This window comes from Oncorhynchus masou, chromosome 30 (assembly GCF_036934945.1).
Source record: "Oncorhynchus masou masou isolate Uvic2021 chromosome 30, UVic_Omas_1.1, whole genome shotgun sequence".
Classification (NCBI taxonomy): domain Eukaryota; kingdom Metazoa; phylum Chordata; class Actinopteri; order Salmoniformes; family Salmonidae; genus Oncorhynchus; species Oncorhynchus masou.
The window spans coordinates 13657640-13675191 of record NC_088241.1 but is presented as its reverse complement, the minus strand read 5'-3'; the positions used below and the strand labels follow the sequence as shown (position 1 = coordinate 13675191).

The 17552-nt window shown below is 40.8% G+C and overlaps 2 protein-coding genes across 23 annotated transcripts in view; both read left to right on the top strand.

The window, feature by feature from the left end:
- LOC135522090 (E3 ubiquitin-protein ligase UBR5) overlaps window positions 1-2378 on the top strand; it is a 46696-nt gene extending 44318 nt beyond the window's left edge. For 13 of the 21 annotated variants that reach the window (XM_064948035.1, XM_064948027.1, XM_064948022.1 and 10 more), the window contains 5 exons: window positions 70-225; window positions 550-663; window positions 1007-1190; window positions 1458-1543; window positions 1659-2378. In XM_064948035.1, coding sequence (XP_064804107.1) covers window positions 70-225; window positions 550-663; window positions 1007-1190; window positions 1458-1543; window positions 1659-1871 — 753 coding nt within the window. In that variant the 3' untranslated portion in view covers window positions 1872-2378. The remainder of the gene's footprint in view (window positions 1-69; window positions 226-549; window positions 664-1006; window positions 1191-1457; window positions 1544-1658) is intronic. The other 8 variants (XM_064948041.1, XM_064948032.1, XM_064948040.1 and 5 more) reach the window with 1 other exon arrangement.
- A 400-nt stretch (window positions 2379-2778) lies between these two features.
- On the top strand, window positions 2779-17037 carry LOC135522093 (protein LYRIC-like). Of its 2 annotated transcripts, none has more exons than XM_064948043.1 (12): window positions 2779-3379; window positions 3546-3665; window positions 4433-4514; window positions 7387-7587; window positions 8589-8657; window positions 8879-9037; window positions 11571-11633; window positions 11902-12044; window positions 12654-12770; window positions 12980-13090; window positions 13321-13434; window positions 16085-17037. In XM_064948043.1, the coding sequence occupies exons 1-12, from the start codon at window positions 3047-3049 to the stop codon at window positions 16109-16111; spliced, it is 1539 nt and encodes a 512-aa protein (XP_064804115.1). In that variant the 5' UTR covers window positions 2779-3046; the 3' UTR covers window positions 16112-17037. The 2 variants fall into 2 exon arrangements, with proteins under 2 accessions (XP_064804115.1, XP_064804114.1); XM_064948042.1 differs by having other exon boundaries at window positions 2781-3379; window positions 13317-13434.
- The last annotated feature ends 515 nt before the right edge of the window (window positions 17038-17552 follow it).

Sequence of the window (17552 nt, the reverse complement as noted above, 5' to 3'; positions counted from 1 at the left end):
ATATGGAAACCGCTAAATGTGGACTTGTACACGGATAGAGTTCTCATCAGTATGTGTGTCTGTGAGCAGGTGAACTGGCATGACTTTGCCTTCTTTGACCCGGTAATGTACGAGAGCCTGCGGCAGTTGATCCGTCACTCTCAGGCTGGAGAGGCGGACGCTGTGTTTGCAGCCATGGACCTGGCCTTTGCCATAGACCTGTGTAAGGAGGAAGGGGCTGGACAGGTAAAGAGAACTCACGGGGAGAATGTTTCACATAGTCAACTCAGGAAGTTCATTTGGGATGAATTTTCAGTCCCGATTTTTATTTCCATTTCGTTATATTTTTGCAATTGCCTCTGACTGCATGCTCTGGTTTTAATGCACTCTGTCACAACTGGCATTTCACTGTACTTGTGCATGCGACATTTGAAACTGCAAAGTTTTGCATTTATCAGGAGTTTACTGTTTTTTTTAAAACCCTTCTATTCTGCTGTCTAATTGTGACAGTGAATGTTATGAAACATCACATTACATTGTTAACATGTCTGTTGTCCATGGCTATATCAGGTGGAGCTGCTGTCAGGTGGGGTCAACATGCCTGTGACTCCTCTCAACGTTTACGAATATGTGAGAAAGTACGCCGAACACAGGATGCTGGTGGTTGCCGAGCAACCTCTTCATGTGAGTTGTACAGTAATGTCTCATGTGGCACTGTATACAAGTGAATTACCATTTTCTATAATAAGGGGAACCAAGTGGGGCATTCTGTATTGCGTTAGGTTTAAAGTTAGCCGGGTCCCAGATCTGTTTTTATTTTTGGCATGACAATGGCCAAAACAGAAAATTGGACACCAGTCCAGTCTAAAGATGGAGAATGGATAAACCAAGATGTGTACAGAGACAATTTTGTAGTATGTACATGTATGTGAGATTAATACCTTGTTCTCTCTCAGCTGATAAGAAAGGGAGGGGTGTGTACTGTAATGTTGACGTTTTAATGTTAATACTGTTTTGTGTCTCTCAGGCAATGAGGAAGGGTCTGTTGGATGTCCTTCCTAAGAACGCCCTGGAGGACTTGACAGCTGAGGACTTCAGGCTGCTGGTCAATGGCTGTGGAGAGGTCAACGTGCAGATGCTCATCAGCTTCACTTCCTTCAATGATGAATCTGGTACAAAGACCTTGGCCCGTATTCACAAAGAATCTCAGAGTATGAGTGCTGATGTAGGATCAGTTTTGCCTTTTTGATCACAATGGATAAGATTATATGGACAGGGACCTGATCCTAGAACTGTGAAACCTGGATCTTTTTAGTTTTCCTTTGGTTATTGATCCCTCGCCCTTACACTTTTTTTCAGCTTTGCAGTTGGAAGTCTTGTAACAAAAAGTTTGTAGTTTTACATGACTTAAATGTGTTTGAGTTTATGGTTGATGATTGAGTCACTTATTTTTGTTAACCTACTCTGAATCTCAACAGGGGAAAATGCTGATAAGTTGTTGCAGTTCAAACGCTGGTTTTGGTCCATTGTGGAGAAGATGAGCATGACTGAGAGGCAAGATCTGGTGAGAAATTATTTTCACTACCTGATACACAGTCCCAGTTTATTACATGCAATTTTTATCTGTACAATCTGTAATATTAATTCCAATACAATCTGATTCCTTTCCCTCTCTGCAGGTGTACTTCTGGACCTCCAGTCCGTCTTTGCCAGCCAGTGAGGAAGGCTTCCAGCCCATGCCCTCCATCACCATCAGGCCTCCGGATGACCAGCACCTGCCCACGGCCAACACCTGCATCTCGCGTCTCTACGTGCCACTCTACTCCTCCAAACAGATTCTAAAACAGAAACTCTTACTAGCCATTAAGACCAAGAACTTTGGTTTTGTGTAGAGGTTGACAAACATGTTTACCTGTTGTGTAATATTTACCTAGTTCCATTTTTGTAGATTTGTTTTTTGTCTATACAATTTTATGGAAATCGAAGAAAATACAAAAATGCTGTCGCTCCCCTGGCGGTTATTTTGTTTGTGTTGTGAACACAGACGGCTTGTTCTTATTTTATTTTATTATTATTTTTTAGTTCTGAAGGTAATATACATTCCTGCATTGGCTTTGTAAAGTTGAAGCCCTCTGCTCTATTGGCTTAAACCTTTTACTTCCCAGGAATTTGGCTTGACAGCAAACTGTGTGCCGAAGCTCAGCCAAAGAGGACCGCAGTAGAAGTATTTAAAAAGTAAAAGTATAATAAATAAAAAAACACTGTGATTATGATTTTGTTCCTTGCCCTAAACAGAATACTTACTATCACTGACAGTTTGCTGCTGCCTTGGTGGAAAGTTATTATTTTTCTTGTATAAGGGGAGTAGGGAATTTCAAAATAAACTTGGATGCAAATTATCTTTTTAGTCCCTTGATTGTTGTAGAATGTATTTCTGAATATGGTTTAAATCGATGCCCTCACAATAAGTGCTCGGCATGCTGATAACCTGGCTTTGAGAATTTTAGACTGCAAAGATTTAGAATGTGCAAATACATCCAAGCATACAATACAACAGGCCACAAATTCCACTTTTCCAGGTGGACAGTTATGGTTCAGTTTGGTGCAAGATATGTGATTCACCATTGAGCATAGCTTTAAATCAAATATACTGATAACTAACCCCAATTAATCTTGTTCTAGTCCAGGACCACCATTTTCGTCTTTGTATTCGTCATGACTTCAGAGGGACTCCTCCTTCCGTGACGTTGCACCAATCGTAGAGCGGACTGCTGCTAAGCACTACCTTTTTTCTGTTGCTCCTTAAAAATCAACCTTCTTGCTTTATCAGTGGGCAAGAAATCGGTTCATCAGTCACACGAGCTGGACAAACAGCTAGCTATACGAGGCTAACCCATTTTGACGGACTCAAATGTTACATGAGTGACAGCTAGCTAACGCGTAAGCGGCTAGGTGGCTGACAAGCTAGCGATGATCGTGGTTTTATTGTTTGCCCTGTCAAAACCGTTATTTTTAGCCGGCTAACGTTAACTTTTGCATATTCTGTCAATCATCGAGATCAACCCAAATGGCAGAGAACTGGCAGGACGCGACCTGTCAACAGGTCAAGTTGATAGCAGGTCGCCTGAATGAGCTTCTTTCCACTGGCCTAGACCTCTTGCACTCAGAACTCGGGGTGGATTTTGGAGTGAAGCCCGAGATTCCGCCATGGTTGATTTTCTTAGCAGCGTTCATTGGGCTCGTGCTAATGGTGGCTATGTGGGCCTCCGCATGTCGCGGGCTCTTCAAGAAGCGACCGACCATAGTTGAAGTTGAGACCGTTGAAAGCACTAAACCAGCTCCTATCAAGGTGGCAAAAACAGAGGAACCGAAAAAAACGAAAAGGAAAACTACAGAAAAGGTAACGTTTTCAATGTTTGCTTACTAACTAATTTTGACAGCTCTGTCACAGTAGCTAGCAGCCGACATTAGCATGATTAGGCTAGCTAGATTAACGTTAACGTGTCACATGAGCCAAGCTAATATTTGTTTTTAAATTCAGCCTTGTCTAATCTTTTGCCCCACAGAAATCACAGCCAAATGGTAGTGTAGTTGCTGAGCTACAAGAGGACGTCAGAGTGACTGAAGACAACCTGCCAGTAGTGCCACATCATTCTCCTCAAATCAAGACAGAAAAGGCGTCTGAGGTAGGCCTAATGTTGCTTTTTGAGACATGCTTGTATGCTATCCTGGGAGACTGTACTGAAAGTTGAATCTGTTGTATACAAAACAAATTCCTTTGTATGCAAAATAATTTCAGATCTGCTTGGTTATAGCTAGCTACATTATATCCCAACTACTGCACTAAACATGCCTTGAAGATGAGAACCGGCCTTATGGCGTTTGTAGGGGAGTTTTACTAGTGATGATGTGGCTTTTAGACTAGAGGCCTGCCTCCCTTCGGGCGCCTAGGAGGCCTGCCTCCCTTCGGGCGCCTACTGTCCTGTGGCGTGCGGTGTCTGGTTGCCAGATATTAATGTGCAGATGTAGCAAATCCTAAAGGATGGGACAGATGGCTTTCTTACCTAGCTAGTGTCAAATGTGGCTCCTCTGTGATCAAATACAGCTCTCAACCAAGTTGACTGTCAGTCAATGCTCTTTATTGTTATTTTTGGCATCAATCTGCTTTTGAGGGGCTGACATTTAAAATATAATACTTTTTATTTGATTTATAGCATTTGAGATTGTAAGGACTGTATAGCCTATACATTACATGTCAAAAGGCTCTTGGTAGATTTGTGATTTCATATGTATATATATTTTTTAGACCTAGCTTGACAGTGTTGACTTGATTGAGTGACTTTAATAACATGGGGTTTCTGTTCTAATGGTGCAGGGGGCGATGAGTCTGTTACCACTTTCCCTTTCTTTGCCTTGTAGCATTAATCCACCATGTTGAATTCTATATGTTTAGGTAAAGAAGACCAAGAAGAAGCAGAAACAGGCAGTAAAGGAGGCTAAGACTGCTTCTTCTCATGGCAAGGAATCAGAGGAAGGTATGCCATAAAGCACCACCACTAATATCACCAAGTGTTTCAATCATTTGTGCCTAGCAAAGCGCAGTGGGGGCTTACATTTACAGATAAATATTACATCCTTGGTGAGAAATTGAAATGATTCATATTTGAATGTGTTAGATGAAATCAATCATTCATGCATTCATAGACTATTTGACCAGGATTTTCTTTGTGTGTGTGGGGTGGGGGGGCTGCACTGCCCTAGGATCAGTGTTCTCCCTTTCCAAACTTTCCTAAACATTAGAATTATTCCACAAGACTGAAGATGGATCAGCTCCAAGAGAGATCACCTATGGTTACAAATATTGAGGCAGCTTATTCTAACGCTTACCCTATAATAATGCACTAAATTCAGATTGTGCACGTTACACCATGAAATATATATTAAAATGTATGGGTAGCTTGCAAATAGTGAACTCAATTGCATTAACATTAAATTGATTTCCATATCATTAAAATATATACAGTTGAAGTCGGAAGTTTACATACACCTTTGCCAAATTCATTTAAACTCAGTTTTTCATAATTCCTGACATTTAATCCTAGTAAAAAGTCCCTGTTTTAGGTCAGTTAGGATCACCACTTTATTTTAAGAATGTGAAATGTCAGAAAAATATTAGAGAATTATTTCAGCTTTTACTTCATCACATTCCCAGTGGGTCAGAGTTTACATGCACTCAATCGGTATTTGGTAGCATTGCATTTAAATTGTTTAACTTGGGTCAAACATTTTGGGTAGCCTTCCACAAGATTCCCACAATAAGTTGTGTGAATTTTGGCCCATTCCTTCTGAGAGAGCTGGTGTAACTGAGTCAGGTTTGTAGACCTCCTTGCTCGCACACACTTTTTCAGTTCTGCCCACACATTTTTCTATAGGATTGAGGTCAGGGCTTTGTGATGGCCACTCTAATGCCTTGACTTTGTTGTCCTTAACCTGTTGAGTGTAGGGGGCAGTATTTTGATGTTTGGATGAAAAACGTACCCAAATGAAACTGCCTACTTCTCAGGCCCAGAATCTAGAATATGCATATAATTGCATCAGATTAGGATAGAAAATACGTTTCCAAAACGGTCAAAATATTGTCTGAGTATAACAGAACTGATATTGCAGGTGAAAACCTGAGGAAAATCCAACCAGGAAGTGCCTAAGAGAAACAAATCTCCCTGTTCCATTGCATGCCTTCTCTCCAGTTAAATGGACATCAACCCTATTCTTGTCCACATGGTGTGAACAGTCTTCAGACATAGTTTCAGGCTTTTATTCTGAAAAATAAGCAAACAATCACATCGTGTCAGTGGATGGCTGGGTGCCAGCAGAGTTTTGCATGCGCAACAGCTTGGAGCAGACATTTTCTCTCTCCTATTGAAAAAGCTACGGTCCGGTTGAAATATTATCGATTATTTATTGTAAAAACGGTGTCCTAACATAAACACTTGGATAGCTTTTTCTGTAAAGCTTTTTTGAAATCTGACACGCCAGGTGGATTAACAACAAGCTAAGCTGTGTTTGGCTATATTGCACTTGTGATTTCATGAAAATGTATTGTCTTTAGTAATTGAATTTGAATTTGGCGCTCTGCAATTCAGCGGATGTTGACAAATGATCCTGCTAACGGGATCGATGCGCCAAGAAGTGAAGTCATTTTGCCACAACTTTGGAAGCATGCTTGGGGTCGTTGTCCATTTGGAAGACCCATTTTCGACCAAGCTTTAACTTCCTGACTGATATTTTGAGATGTTGCTTCAATATATCCACATAATTTTCCTCATGATGTCTTCTTTTTTTGTGAAGTGCACCAGTCCCTCCTGCAGCAAAGCACCCCCACATCATGATGCTGCCACCCCCGTGCTTCATGGTTGTGACGGTGTTCTTCAGCTTGCAAGCATCCCCCTTTTTCCTCCAAACATAACGTTGGTCATTATGGCCTAACAGTTCTGTGTTTGTTTCATCAGACCAGAGGACATTTCTCCAAAAAGTACGATCTTTGTCCCCATGTTCAGTTGCAAACCGTAGTCTGGCTTTTTTATGGTGGTAATTGGAGCAGTGGTTGCTTCCTTGCTGGGCAGCCTTTCAGGTTATGTCGATATTGGACTCGTTTTACTGTGGATATAGATACTTTTGTACCTGTTTCCTCCAGCTTCACAAGGTCCTTTGCTGTTGTTCTGGGATTGATTTGCCCTTTATGCACCAAAGTGCGTTCATCTCCAGGAGACAGAACACGTCTCCTTCCTGAGCGGTATGACGGCTGCGTGGTCCCATGGTGTCTAAACTTGCGTACTATCGTTTGTACAGATGAACGTGGTACCTTCAGGCATTTGGAAATTGCTCCCAATGATGAACCAGACTTGTGGGGTCTACAATTTTTTTCTGAGATCTTTGCTGATTTCTTTTGATTTTCCCATGATGTCAAGCAAAGAGGCACTGAGTTTGAGGGTAGGCCTTGAAATACATCCACATGCACACCTCCAATTGACTCAGGCTAGATGACATCATTTATCAAAAGTTTCTAAAGCCATGATGTAATTTTCTGGAGTTTTCCAAGCTGTTTATAGGCACAGTCAATTTAGTGTATGTAAACTTCTGACCCACTGGAATTGTGATACACTGAATTATAAGTGAGTGGTCTGAGGCAGTTGTTAAATGACAAGTTTTTAAGAGCAACTTTAGATATGACGGTTTTGGGAAACAGCTCGGAGATGTAACGGTGTTCCTAAGAAGGTTCTAACGATGAACGTAGTCTTGAGATGGTTTTGGGAAACCGGACTCAAAGCCTTGACATTCTAACAGTGGATTTGAACACGAGATGTAGGCCTATTTAAATTCCTCCAACTAACCTTCCATGTCTATCAGTATCAGGCACCTGGGAGACCAAGATCAGTAACAAGGAGAAGCGTGAGCAGCGCCGTAAAGACAAGACCTCCGGTGACGGGTCAGGGAGCCCTGGAGGAGTGGATCCTCTGCCTAGTACTCCTCCCACAGAGTCAACCAAGGCCAGCCCCAAAGCTGCAGCCCCTGGGTTTGTTTCTGAGAAGAAGGAAAAGAAGAAGAAAGGTAAAGCTAGCTTTACCTATCTCCTTATGGTATAACTCTCTGCTGGCAAAAGGCTGCAGCTGAGCAGGCCTGAGCTTGGTTAAAGACTCACACTTTCACAAACTTTCTGTAAACACCAGTGGTGTAAAGAATACTTTAAAGTACAACTTAAGTAGTTTTTTGGGTTATCTGTACTTTACTTTACTATTTATATTTTTGACTACTATTACTTCACTATGTTCTTTAAGAAAATATTGTACTTTTTACATTTTCCTTGACACCCAAAAGTACTTGTTACATTTTTGAATGCTTAGCAGGACAGGAAAATTGTCAAATTCACACACTTATCAACCGAACATCCCTGGTCATCCCTACTGCCTCTGATCTGGCGGACTCACTAAACACGCATGCTTTGTTTGTAAATGATGTCTTAGTGTTGGAGTGTTCCTGGCTTTCTGTAAATTAAAAAAACAAGATAAAGGTGCCATCTGGTTTGCTTAATATAAGGAATTTATACTTTTTCACTTAAGTATATTTTAAACCAAATACTTTTAGACATTTACTCAAGTAGAATTTTACTGGGTATTTTTTTTTTTACTTGAGTCATTTCTTTTAAGGTTTCTTTACTTTCACTCAAGTATGGCAGTTGACCAGGTGGACAGCTAAGGTACTTTTTCCACCACTGGTAAACAGACTAATTTGGCATCCAGGGAGACTGCTACTCTGTCTTCTCCTGTTATTGAGTTCTGCTGGTTCCCTGTTGGTCAGACCTGCTGTAAGTACATACCCTGGAGGACTCTGAGCCCAGAGAGAGAGGTGCTGCTTGTCAACTGCTCTGTTAGCCTAGAATCCAAACTGACATTTGTTTTCCCGCTGTAACAGTAGAGAAACTGAGCATATCCGTTTGGATTCCAGGCTACTGCTCTTTTTGTGTTGACCTGCTCTCCCTTTGCAAATAGGAAATATAAATGTATATGGAAATATAGCTACAGCCTTGCCTTCAAACACTGTTATTTCCCAAGGAGAATCCTCCAAAACCAAAGCTGAGAAAGCAGATGCTGTCGCTGCTGTTGCTGTAGTCAGACCTCAAGGTAAAAAATACACATTCATTAAAATTAGCATCTGATTAAGGGTAAGGAGAGAAGTTCATGAAAGGGAGAAATCAAATCATGTCCCATTTTAAGAAAACAAATGAGCTACATGCTCTTACTTGTACAGTACTTGGTTGGAGTCATTTTCTTTGACAAACTATTTAAAGTGGTGCCAATGTGTGGATGTTCTTGAAGGTTAAATGCGTGTGTGTTGGTGTCAGCTATCAGCAGTGAGGAGGCTCCGGTAGTGACTGAAGAACGGCCTGACCTGGCTGTGACAGCCCAAGAGGCCCCAGCCCTTACCATTTTTCCTGATGAGGGGCACTGGACCACTCCTGAGAGCAACCAAGACACCGCTGTCTGGGGGCAGGAGACTGAAGGTAATGATAATAGTAATATTTCCCAGGAGTATGCACTGCATATATACAGTTGTGGCCAAAAGTTTTGAGAATGACACAAATATTAATTTCCACAAAGTTTGCTGCTTCAGTGTCTAGATATTTTTGTCAGATGTTACCACTGAACACTGAAGTATAATTACAAGCGTTTCATAAGTGCCAAAGGCTTTTATTGGCAATTACATGAAGTTGATGCAAAGTCAATATTTGCAGTGTTGACCCTTCATTTTCAAGACCTCTGCAATCCGCCCTGGCATGCTGTCAATTAACTTCTGGGCCACATCCTGACTGATGGCAGACCATTCTTGCATAATCAATGCTTGGAGTTTGTCAGAATTTGTGGGTTTTTGTTTGTCCACCTGCTTCTTGAGGATTGACCACAAGTTCTCAATGGGATTAAGGTCTGGGGAGTTTCCTGGCCATGGACCCAAAATATCGATGTTTTGTTCTCCAAGCCACTTTTTCCTTATGGCAAGGTGCTCCATCATGCTGGAAAAGGCATTGTTCGTCACCAAAGTTGCTCTCGGAGGATGTGTTGGTACCATTCTTTATTCATGTCTGTGTTCTTAAGCAAAATTGTGAGTGAGCCCACTCCCTTGGCTGAGAAGCAACCCCACACATGAATGGTCTCAGAATGCTTTACTGTTGGCATGACCCAGGACTGATGGTAGCGCTCACATTGTCTTCTTTGGACAAGCTTTTTTCCGGATGCCCCCAAACAATCAGAAAGGGGATTCATCAGAGAAAATGACTTTACCCCAGTCCTCAGCAGTCCAATCCCTGTACCTTTTGCAGGATTTTTCTCTGTCCCTGATGTTTTTTCTGGAGAGAAGTGGCTTATTTGCTGCCCTTCTTGACACCATGCCATCCTCCAAAAGTCTTTGCCTCACTGCATGCAGATGTACTCACACCTGCCTGCTGCCATTCCTGAGCAAGCTCTGTACTGGTGGTGCCCCAATCCCGCAGCTGAATCAACTTTAGGAGATGGTCCTGGCGCTTGCTGGACTTTCTTGGGCATCCTGAAGCCTTCACAACAATTGAACCGCTCTCCTTGAAGTTATTGATGATCTAATAAATAGTTGATTTAGGTGCAATCTTACTGGCAGCAATATCCTTGCCTGTGAAGCCCTTTTTGTGCAAAGCAATGATGACGGTACATGTTTCCTTGCAGGTAACCATGGTTGACAGAGGAAGAACAATGATTCCAAGCACCACCCTCCTTTTTGAAGCTTCCAGCTTCCAACTCAATCAGCATATTAGGTTTTGGCCTTTCTTGGGAGTTTTTCCTAACCACCGTGCTTCTACACCTGCATTGCTTGCTGTTTGGGGTTTTAGGCTGGGTTTCTGTACAACACTTTGAGATATCAGCTGATGTAGGAAGGGCTATATAAATAAATTTGATTTGATCTCCAGCCTTTTCCTCGTCAACACTCACACCTGTGTTAACGAGAGAATCACTGACATGTCAGCTGGTCCTTTTGTGGCAGGGCTGAAATGCAGTGCAAATGAACTGAATCCCCCAAAAAACATTTCCATGGCAAACAGGGATTTCGCAATTAATTGTAAGTCGCTCTGGATAAGAGCGTCTGCTAAATGACTTAAATGTAAATGTAATTGCAATTCATCTAATCACTCTTCATAACATTCTGGAGTATATGCAAATTGCCATCATAAAAACTGAGGCAGCAGACTTTGTGAAAGTTCATATTTGTGTCACTCATAACTTTTGTCCACGTCTGTACATATAATCAAATCAAACTTTATTAGTCATATGCAGGGGATACAGAAAAGTTTACACAGTACAATTAAATTTTTACTGGCAGGAGTTTTCTTTTGCGATGTGTTATTAGGAGGATGCACTGTCATTGATGTGGGGATAACATCAGGTAATGGACTGAATGTTCGTTGTGTACTCCTGGTGTAGGATCACCTTTTGGCCTCTAGATGGCATGGTTTACAGTACAGACAAGTATACTGCCCTAAAAAGGCAAAATGCACAAACTATCAATTTGGTCAAAATATTTGATCTGTTGTAATGGCCAGGTATAGTATCTGATTAATATGGTATTTAGCTTCCTGACACAAGAACAAGCCAGTTAATCAGAGTATATCATGGAGTATCAGAAATTGCTGTCTGTCAAGACAGAAAAATACAAGTCAGATTTTTCAGTAAAAAAAATACTTAGTTACTGCGTTTTGCCTTTGTAGGGCAGTATAGATATTTAATCAGATTGTATAATATGAAAAAAATTACCTATTAAAACGATTTAAAAAATCATATGGCAATATTAGTTTGAGTGTATTGTTGATAGTCCGCCATGAAGCCAAGTCGATGTATGCTCGGTCTAAAAACCCATTAGGTGTTCAAGGAATTAGGTGTTAGGAATTAGCTGTTAGGTGTTCAAAGGTTAGGGGGTGGGATGACCTGAAATTCTGCTTTCACAAAATGTTATGTTTTCAAATTAAACACACTACCTTGCTCTTGTTAAAGCTTTTAGACGTGATTTGTTTTTAGAACCCCAGCTGCTGTGTCCCAGCCAGCCTAAGCCCCAAGTGGAAGACAAGTGGTCTGGTCTGAGTAAGTAAAACAACTTTACACTGGCAATAAAAGTCATATAGCAGGGATTATAGAACAGGTCGTGGCACATAATTGGTTTTATCTTGATCACATAATGAGTAGCTATACGGGTTGCAAGGTGATCAGTAATTCTGCACAGTCCAACTGTATTTTTGTCAGGAGACTGCTGTAGGAGTGAAAATCATCATCTCTGTCTGTACCATGTGTTGTAAAGGTTGTGTATTTGTGATGTGTTATAACTAGAGCTTTCCTCTGGATTTGTTTTCAGATGGTGATGGGTCTGCTGCTGCAGCAGATGGGTGCTCTGACTGGAATGCCCCAGCGGAGGGGTGGGAGAACTATGGGGAACTCCCTGCTCCAGTAGAGGCTGTCCCCCCTGCCCTCGAGGAGCCCCTGCCAGAGACTGTCAAGGTTAGTCGCCAGTTGTGACATCACTTTTTAGGTGCCCCTCACGAGAGGTTTCTAACATAACATAAAAGGCCTGTTCCTGGTTAAATAAATAACATGAGTTATATTTAAATACTCTAAATATAATCTTGGGAAGTTGAGGAGAGAAAGAAACCATCTCCAGCAATTTTCCTGGTTTCATCATGGAGAGAGATGTCAGGGATTTAATTTAAATGTTGCATTTAAAAACCTCTAACCTTATGCATATGTGAGGATAGACTGACTGCTAGTGTGCACTACATTCTTGAAATGGGACTAGTTTGACAGCAGTGCAACAGTTGCTTGCAAAGAGACCATGCTCTATCCTCTACAAGGTTCTGCACGTAGTAGTAGTAGGGATTTGGGGATTTTTGTTTTAAAAGCCTCTGACGAACAAAACTGCACATTTACATTTCAGGAGCCTTCGCATGTATAAAAAAGATCTGCTGCTTACTGTACGCACTCCCCTTGTTATTATTTTGACTTTCTAAGCTCAAGTTGGGGAAAGGTTGTCAGGTTAAGTTGATTTGGGTTGAGCAGTCGAGATCTGTCAAATATTTGATTTAGTTTTGTACTTTGAATGTTGTTTCACAGCAGGTATCTGATGAAGAGAGAGAAAAGGCAGAGACTGCTGCTGATGGAACTGGTAAATTGAAAAAGAAGAAAAAGAAGAAGAAGAAGCAAGCTGAAGATGCTGTAGTTAGTGGCCAGGTAACACCGTAGATTAAGCACTTACTGGATTCCTCCTTAACATTATTACGATGTTACTATAGCAATTAGTCTTATTACACAGGAATAGAGCAACTTAATTTAAACTGTTACCATCAATCATTAGAACTATATTGCTGAGTCCCTCATTGGGTCATTGCTACCTGTGACCTTCCTGATTGGTTCAAATTTGGTCTGTCTGTGATTGACAGGAGTCAGAGGAGCCAAGTAAAAAGGTTGTTACTGAGGCCAAGGTGAAGAAGCAGCCAATCCAGGAGCCTGCTGCTCCTACTGTCCAGGCTGTCAACGCTGCTGCTGTGAAGGTTGGTGACACTGTTCTATTGACCTCAATGTTTGCGTCTCAAATGGCACCCTATTCCCTAATGGTGTACTACTTTTGACTTGGGCTCGTAAGGACAATAAAGGAAATAGGGTGCCATTTAGGACACAATTTCTGTCTGTTTAGTGGATCCGTGTTGGCCCAAGAGCACCCCCAGAGGCAGAGGTTCTTTACAGCCTCTTTAATCCCAAGGTTTCTTCTTCCCGCAGGCAGGAGTGGAGCAACCAGTGGTGGTTCAGAACACAGCCCCCATCGCACAAGTGCCACCCCAACCCGCAGAGACAAAGCCTACTGCCAAGCAGAACAGTCTACCTGCTCCAACACATAGTACGTGTATCAGAACTAAGTGTGAATCACACTGGAGTCTGGGCTAGTGGTTGTGCTGCAGACCCTGGACTACGTATCTCTGCCAGTAGCTGGGGTCCGATCCCTGCATACATCTTACTTCACTTTATACTTTCCTCTTCTGTATCCCCACTCATTTCTTGCTATACTATGATCACAATAGAAACACATTCATATTAAAGAAGGAATAGCTTTATCTTGCCCTCAAACTATTCAGATCTAGAAAAATTAGTGGGGTTGTTCCTGGGCAGGGCTGCCATGTTGTGTGAATGATTGGGCCACCAAGCTGCCTGCTCACCTTCTTCCTAACCAGATGTCGTCCCCTAGTTGTGGCAACATGTAGCTATTCATTTCTGGAGGCGTAGGAAGGAGCAAGGCCAGGCTATTACTACCAGATGTCCCCTCCCTCTATTCAGTCTGATTGGCTATCCCAGCTCTGAACTAGTGCATCAGCCCTTTTCTTTAATGTATCAATCATACAGTAGCAAAAATTTCTGTAAATTTCCCAAAATTCTCAGGTTTTTCCTGAAATCCTATTTAGAAGATTCCTGGAATTAATTTTGGAATAAGAAGGAAGTCCGGGAATCCTCAGAGGGAAAGTTACTGAAATGTTGCAACCCTAAAAACACAAGGCTGTATACAGGCAGGGCTGCAGTTCTCTCTCTCAGCCTCCACTCAAACTTCACTACACTGTGCATTGTTTCTCAATCCACTCTCCCACGGGGTTGCACCTTTTTGTTACACTCCAGTTAATATCCAAGCTAGAGGTCGACCGATTAATCGGAATGGATGATTAATTAGGGCCGATTTCTGTATTTTTGGACACCGATTATGGCCGATTGCACTCCACGGGGAGACTGCGTGGCAGGCTGACCACCTGTTACGCGAGTGCAGCAAGAAGCCAAGGTAAGTTGCTAGCTAGCATTAACTTATCTTATAAAAAACAATCAATCTTAACATAATCGCTAGTTAACTACACATGGTTGATATTACTAGTTTATCTAGCTTGTCCTGCGTTGCATATAATCTATGCGGTGCCTGTTAATTTATCATCGAATCACAGCCTACTTTGCCAAACGTGGGGTGATTTAACAAGCGCATTTGTGAAATTAAAAGCACTGTCGTTGCACCAATGTGTACCTAACCATAAACATCAATACCTTTTTTTTAATCAGTACACAAGTATATAGGGTAGCCGGCAGGGTAGCCTAGTGGTTAGAGCGTTGGACTAGTAACCGGAAGGTAACCGGAAGGTTGCGAGTTCAAACCCCCGAGCTGACAAGGTACAAATCTGTCGTTCTGCCCCTGAACAGGCAGTTAACCCACTGTTCCCAGGCCGTCATTGAAAATAACAATTTGTTCTTAACTGACTTGCCTGGTTAAATAAAAAAATATTTTTTAAACTGCATATTTAGTTAATATTGCCTGCTGACATGAATTTCTTTTAGCGAGGGAAATTGTCACTTCTCTTGCGTTCTGTGCCAGCAGAGTCGGAGTATATGCAGCAGTTTGGGCCGCCTGGCTCCTTGTGAACTGTGTGAAAACCATTTCTTCCTAACAAAGACCGTAATTAATTTTCCAGAATTGTACATAATTATGACATAACATTGAATGTTGTGCAATGTAACAGCAATTTTTAGATTTAGGGATGCCACCCGTTTGATAAAATACGGAACGGTTCCGTATTTCACTGAAAGAATAAACATTTTGTTTTCTAAATGATAGTTTCCGGATTTGGCTTAATGACCTAAGGCTCGTATTTCTGTTTATTATAATTATATCTGATTTGATAGAGCAGTCTGACTGAGCGGTGGTAGGCAGCAGCAGGCTCGTAAACATTAATTCAAACAGCACTTTCCTGCATTTGCCAACAGCTCTTCGCTGTGCTTCAAGCATTGAGCTGTTTATGACTTCAAGCTATGAACTCTGTGATTAGGCTGGCAATACTATAGTGCCTATAAGAACATCCAATAGTCAAAGGTATATGAAATACAAATGTTATAGAGAGAAGTCCTATAATAACTATAACCTAAAACTTCTTACTTGGGAATATTGAAGACTCATGTTAAAAGGAACCACCAGCTTTCATTTGTTCTCATGTTCTGAGCAAAGAACTTAAACGTTAGCTTTTTTCCATGGCACACATTGCACTTTTATTTTCTCCTCCAACACTTTTTTCCATTATTTAAACCACATTGAACATGTTTAATTATTTATTTGAGACTAAATTGATTTTATTGATGTATTAAATGAAGTTAAAATAAGTGTTCATTCAGTATTGTTGTAATCGTCATTATTATATATATATATATATATATATATATATATATATATAATAAATAAATAAAATTGCCCAATTTAATCGCTACCGGCTGTATTTGCTCCTCCAATAATCGGTATCGGCGTTAAAAAAATCATAATCGGTCGACCTCTAATCCAAGCCCTTGATTGGATGATTTAGGTGGTAGTACTGGGCTAGAACAAAAATGTTCACTCTGGTGATCCTTCTGGAATGGATTCTACACACTTCCTTGTTCTAAAGTCTTATTTGTTTGTTTTATTTTTTACAACCTGCATCTTGTCTTAGGAGTCCTGTATTGTAAGACTTATCTCCCTGTGTTTTTACCCATAGAAGAGAGCCAGCCTTCCAAACCAGTGATGAAGAAGAAGCGGGCAAGAAGAGAAACCTGAATTGGAGTCATGAACATGAAGTGTTATGCAAAATACTTTGGATAAAACAGCTGTTCATCCTGTTTGTGCAACATTTAAATACTTGCTCTTTTAAAAAAACGGAAATATCAAACTTCTAAGTTCTGACCGGCCAGCTTCATGTCCAAAATGCAGCCTGTCAAGCAGACTGGATCTAGATTAACTGTAAAGCTACATTCTGCGATTCTGATCAATATCGTAGTGTGGGCACACATATGAAAACTGTTTTCCAATTCCAATGAATCTTTCGAACGATCATGTTTGATTAGACATCTAGAAAATGACTAATAAATACTGATTTAATAGTGATTGGGATGTTGTGGCTTTGAGATTAATATTATAGAGGAAGGTTCAGCTGAGTCACGTTAACATTACTGGCCTTTATTCTGCAGTCTTTGTTTGCTGTTTAGATCGTTAACCATATTGGTGCAGTGACTCATGCTCAAAAGTTAAAGTCCAACACTATAGGGTCGTGTTCAATAGGACACATGGTAGAAAACCGTTTTGAAAGGGAAAAACTAAATAAGCGATTGCTATCTGACAAGTTCAGGTAGTCCTCCCCGTTTCAGTCCATGTTGTATTGTTTGGTGCCTAATGAACACGACCCAAGGGAATCATGTTTAGCATTTGGATGCAGGTGGTGTTAGTGGTATCTTTGCTGTACATGGAAAAGAGACATACTTTCAGTTACTTGCTGTTATTTTGACCATCAGTGTTGTGCTCAGATGTGTAGTTGCTTCTACCATTGATGGCTGTGTTGTCCTGTCCACCTGTGGTTGATGATTCAAAAGTCCTTTACCTTTTGTAACCTCTTTGTAATAAAAACGCTTCAAGCCATATGTAAAAAATAATACAAAATAAAGGCCCTTTTCTATATTTGATTTGTCCATTTTGTATTTCTGTTTTTCCTATTAATCAGTTAACTATTTTTCAGGTTTTTTTTAGCAACTGACTGATGTGTAGTGAAAAGTTATGTTTAGTCCTGCTGTAGACAGGATGGTTTCAAACTGCTTTAATCAATGATGTACTTGTAATGATGCAGTAATCAGGAATACAATTTGATGCCTTAATTGGTTGGGTAATGTAGGCATGTGCCCTACCAACAGTTTTGATGTATTGTCTTATGTTGGACCATGTTTATTCTGCACCCTGAACCTTTCTCCACTTGTCTTTCTTCCTGTGGAAATGTGAATTGCTTCCATTTCTCCTGATTGTGGACAGTAATGTCTGTTGAATTATTTAAATTGTGTTTAATACTTGTCCTTTAACTCTGTCTTTTTGTCAGAATGTTCCAAATGCAATAGATTCAAATATGCCCTTCATGTTAATTTCTACCATAAAGATCATAAAGAAAGGCATTATTGTGACGTGTGAATATTCTCATTCAACAT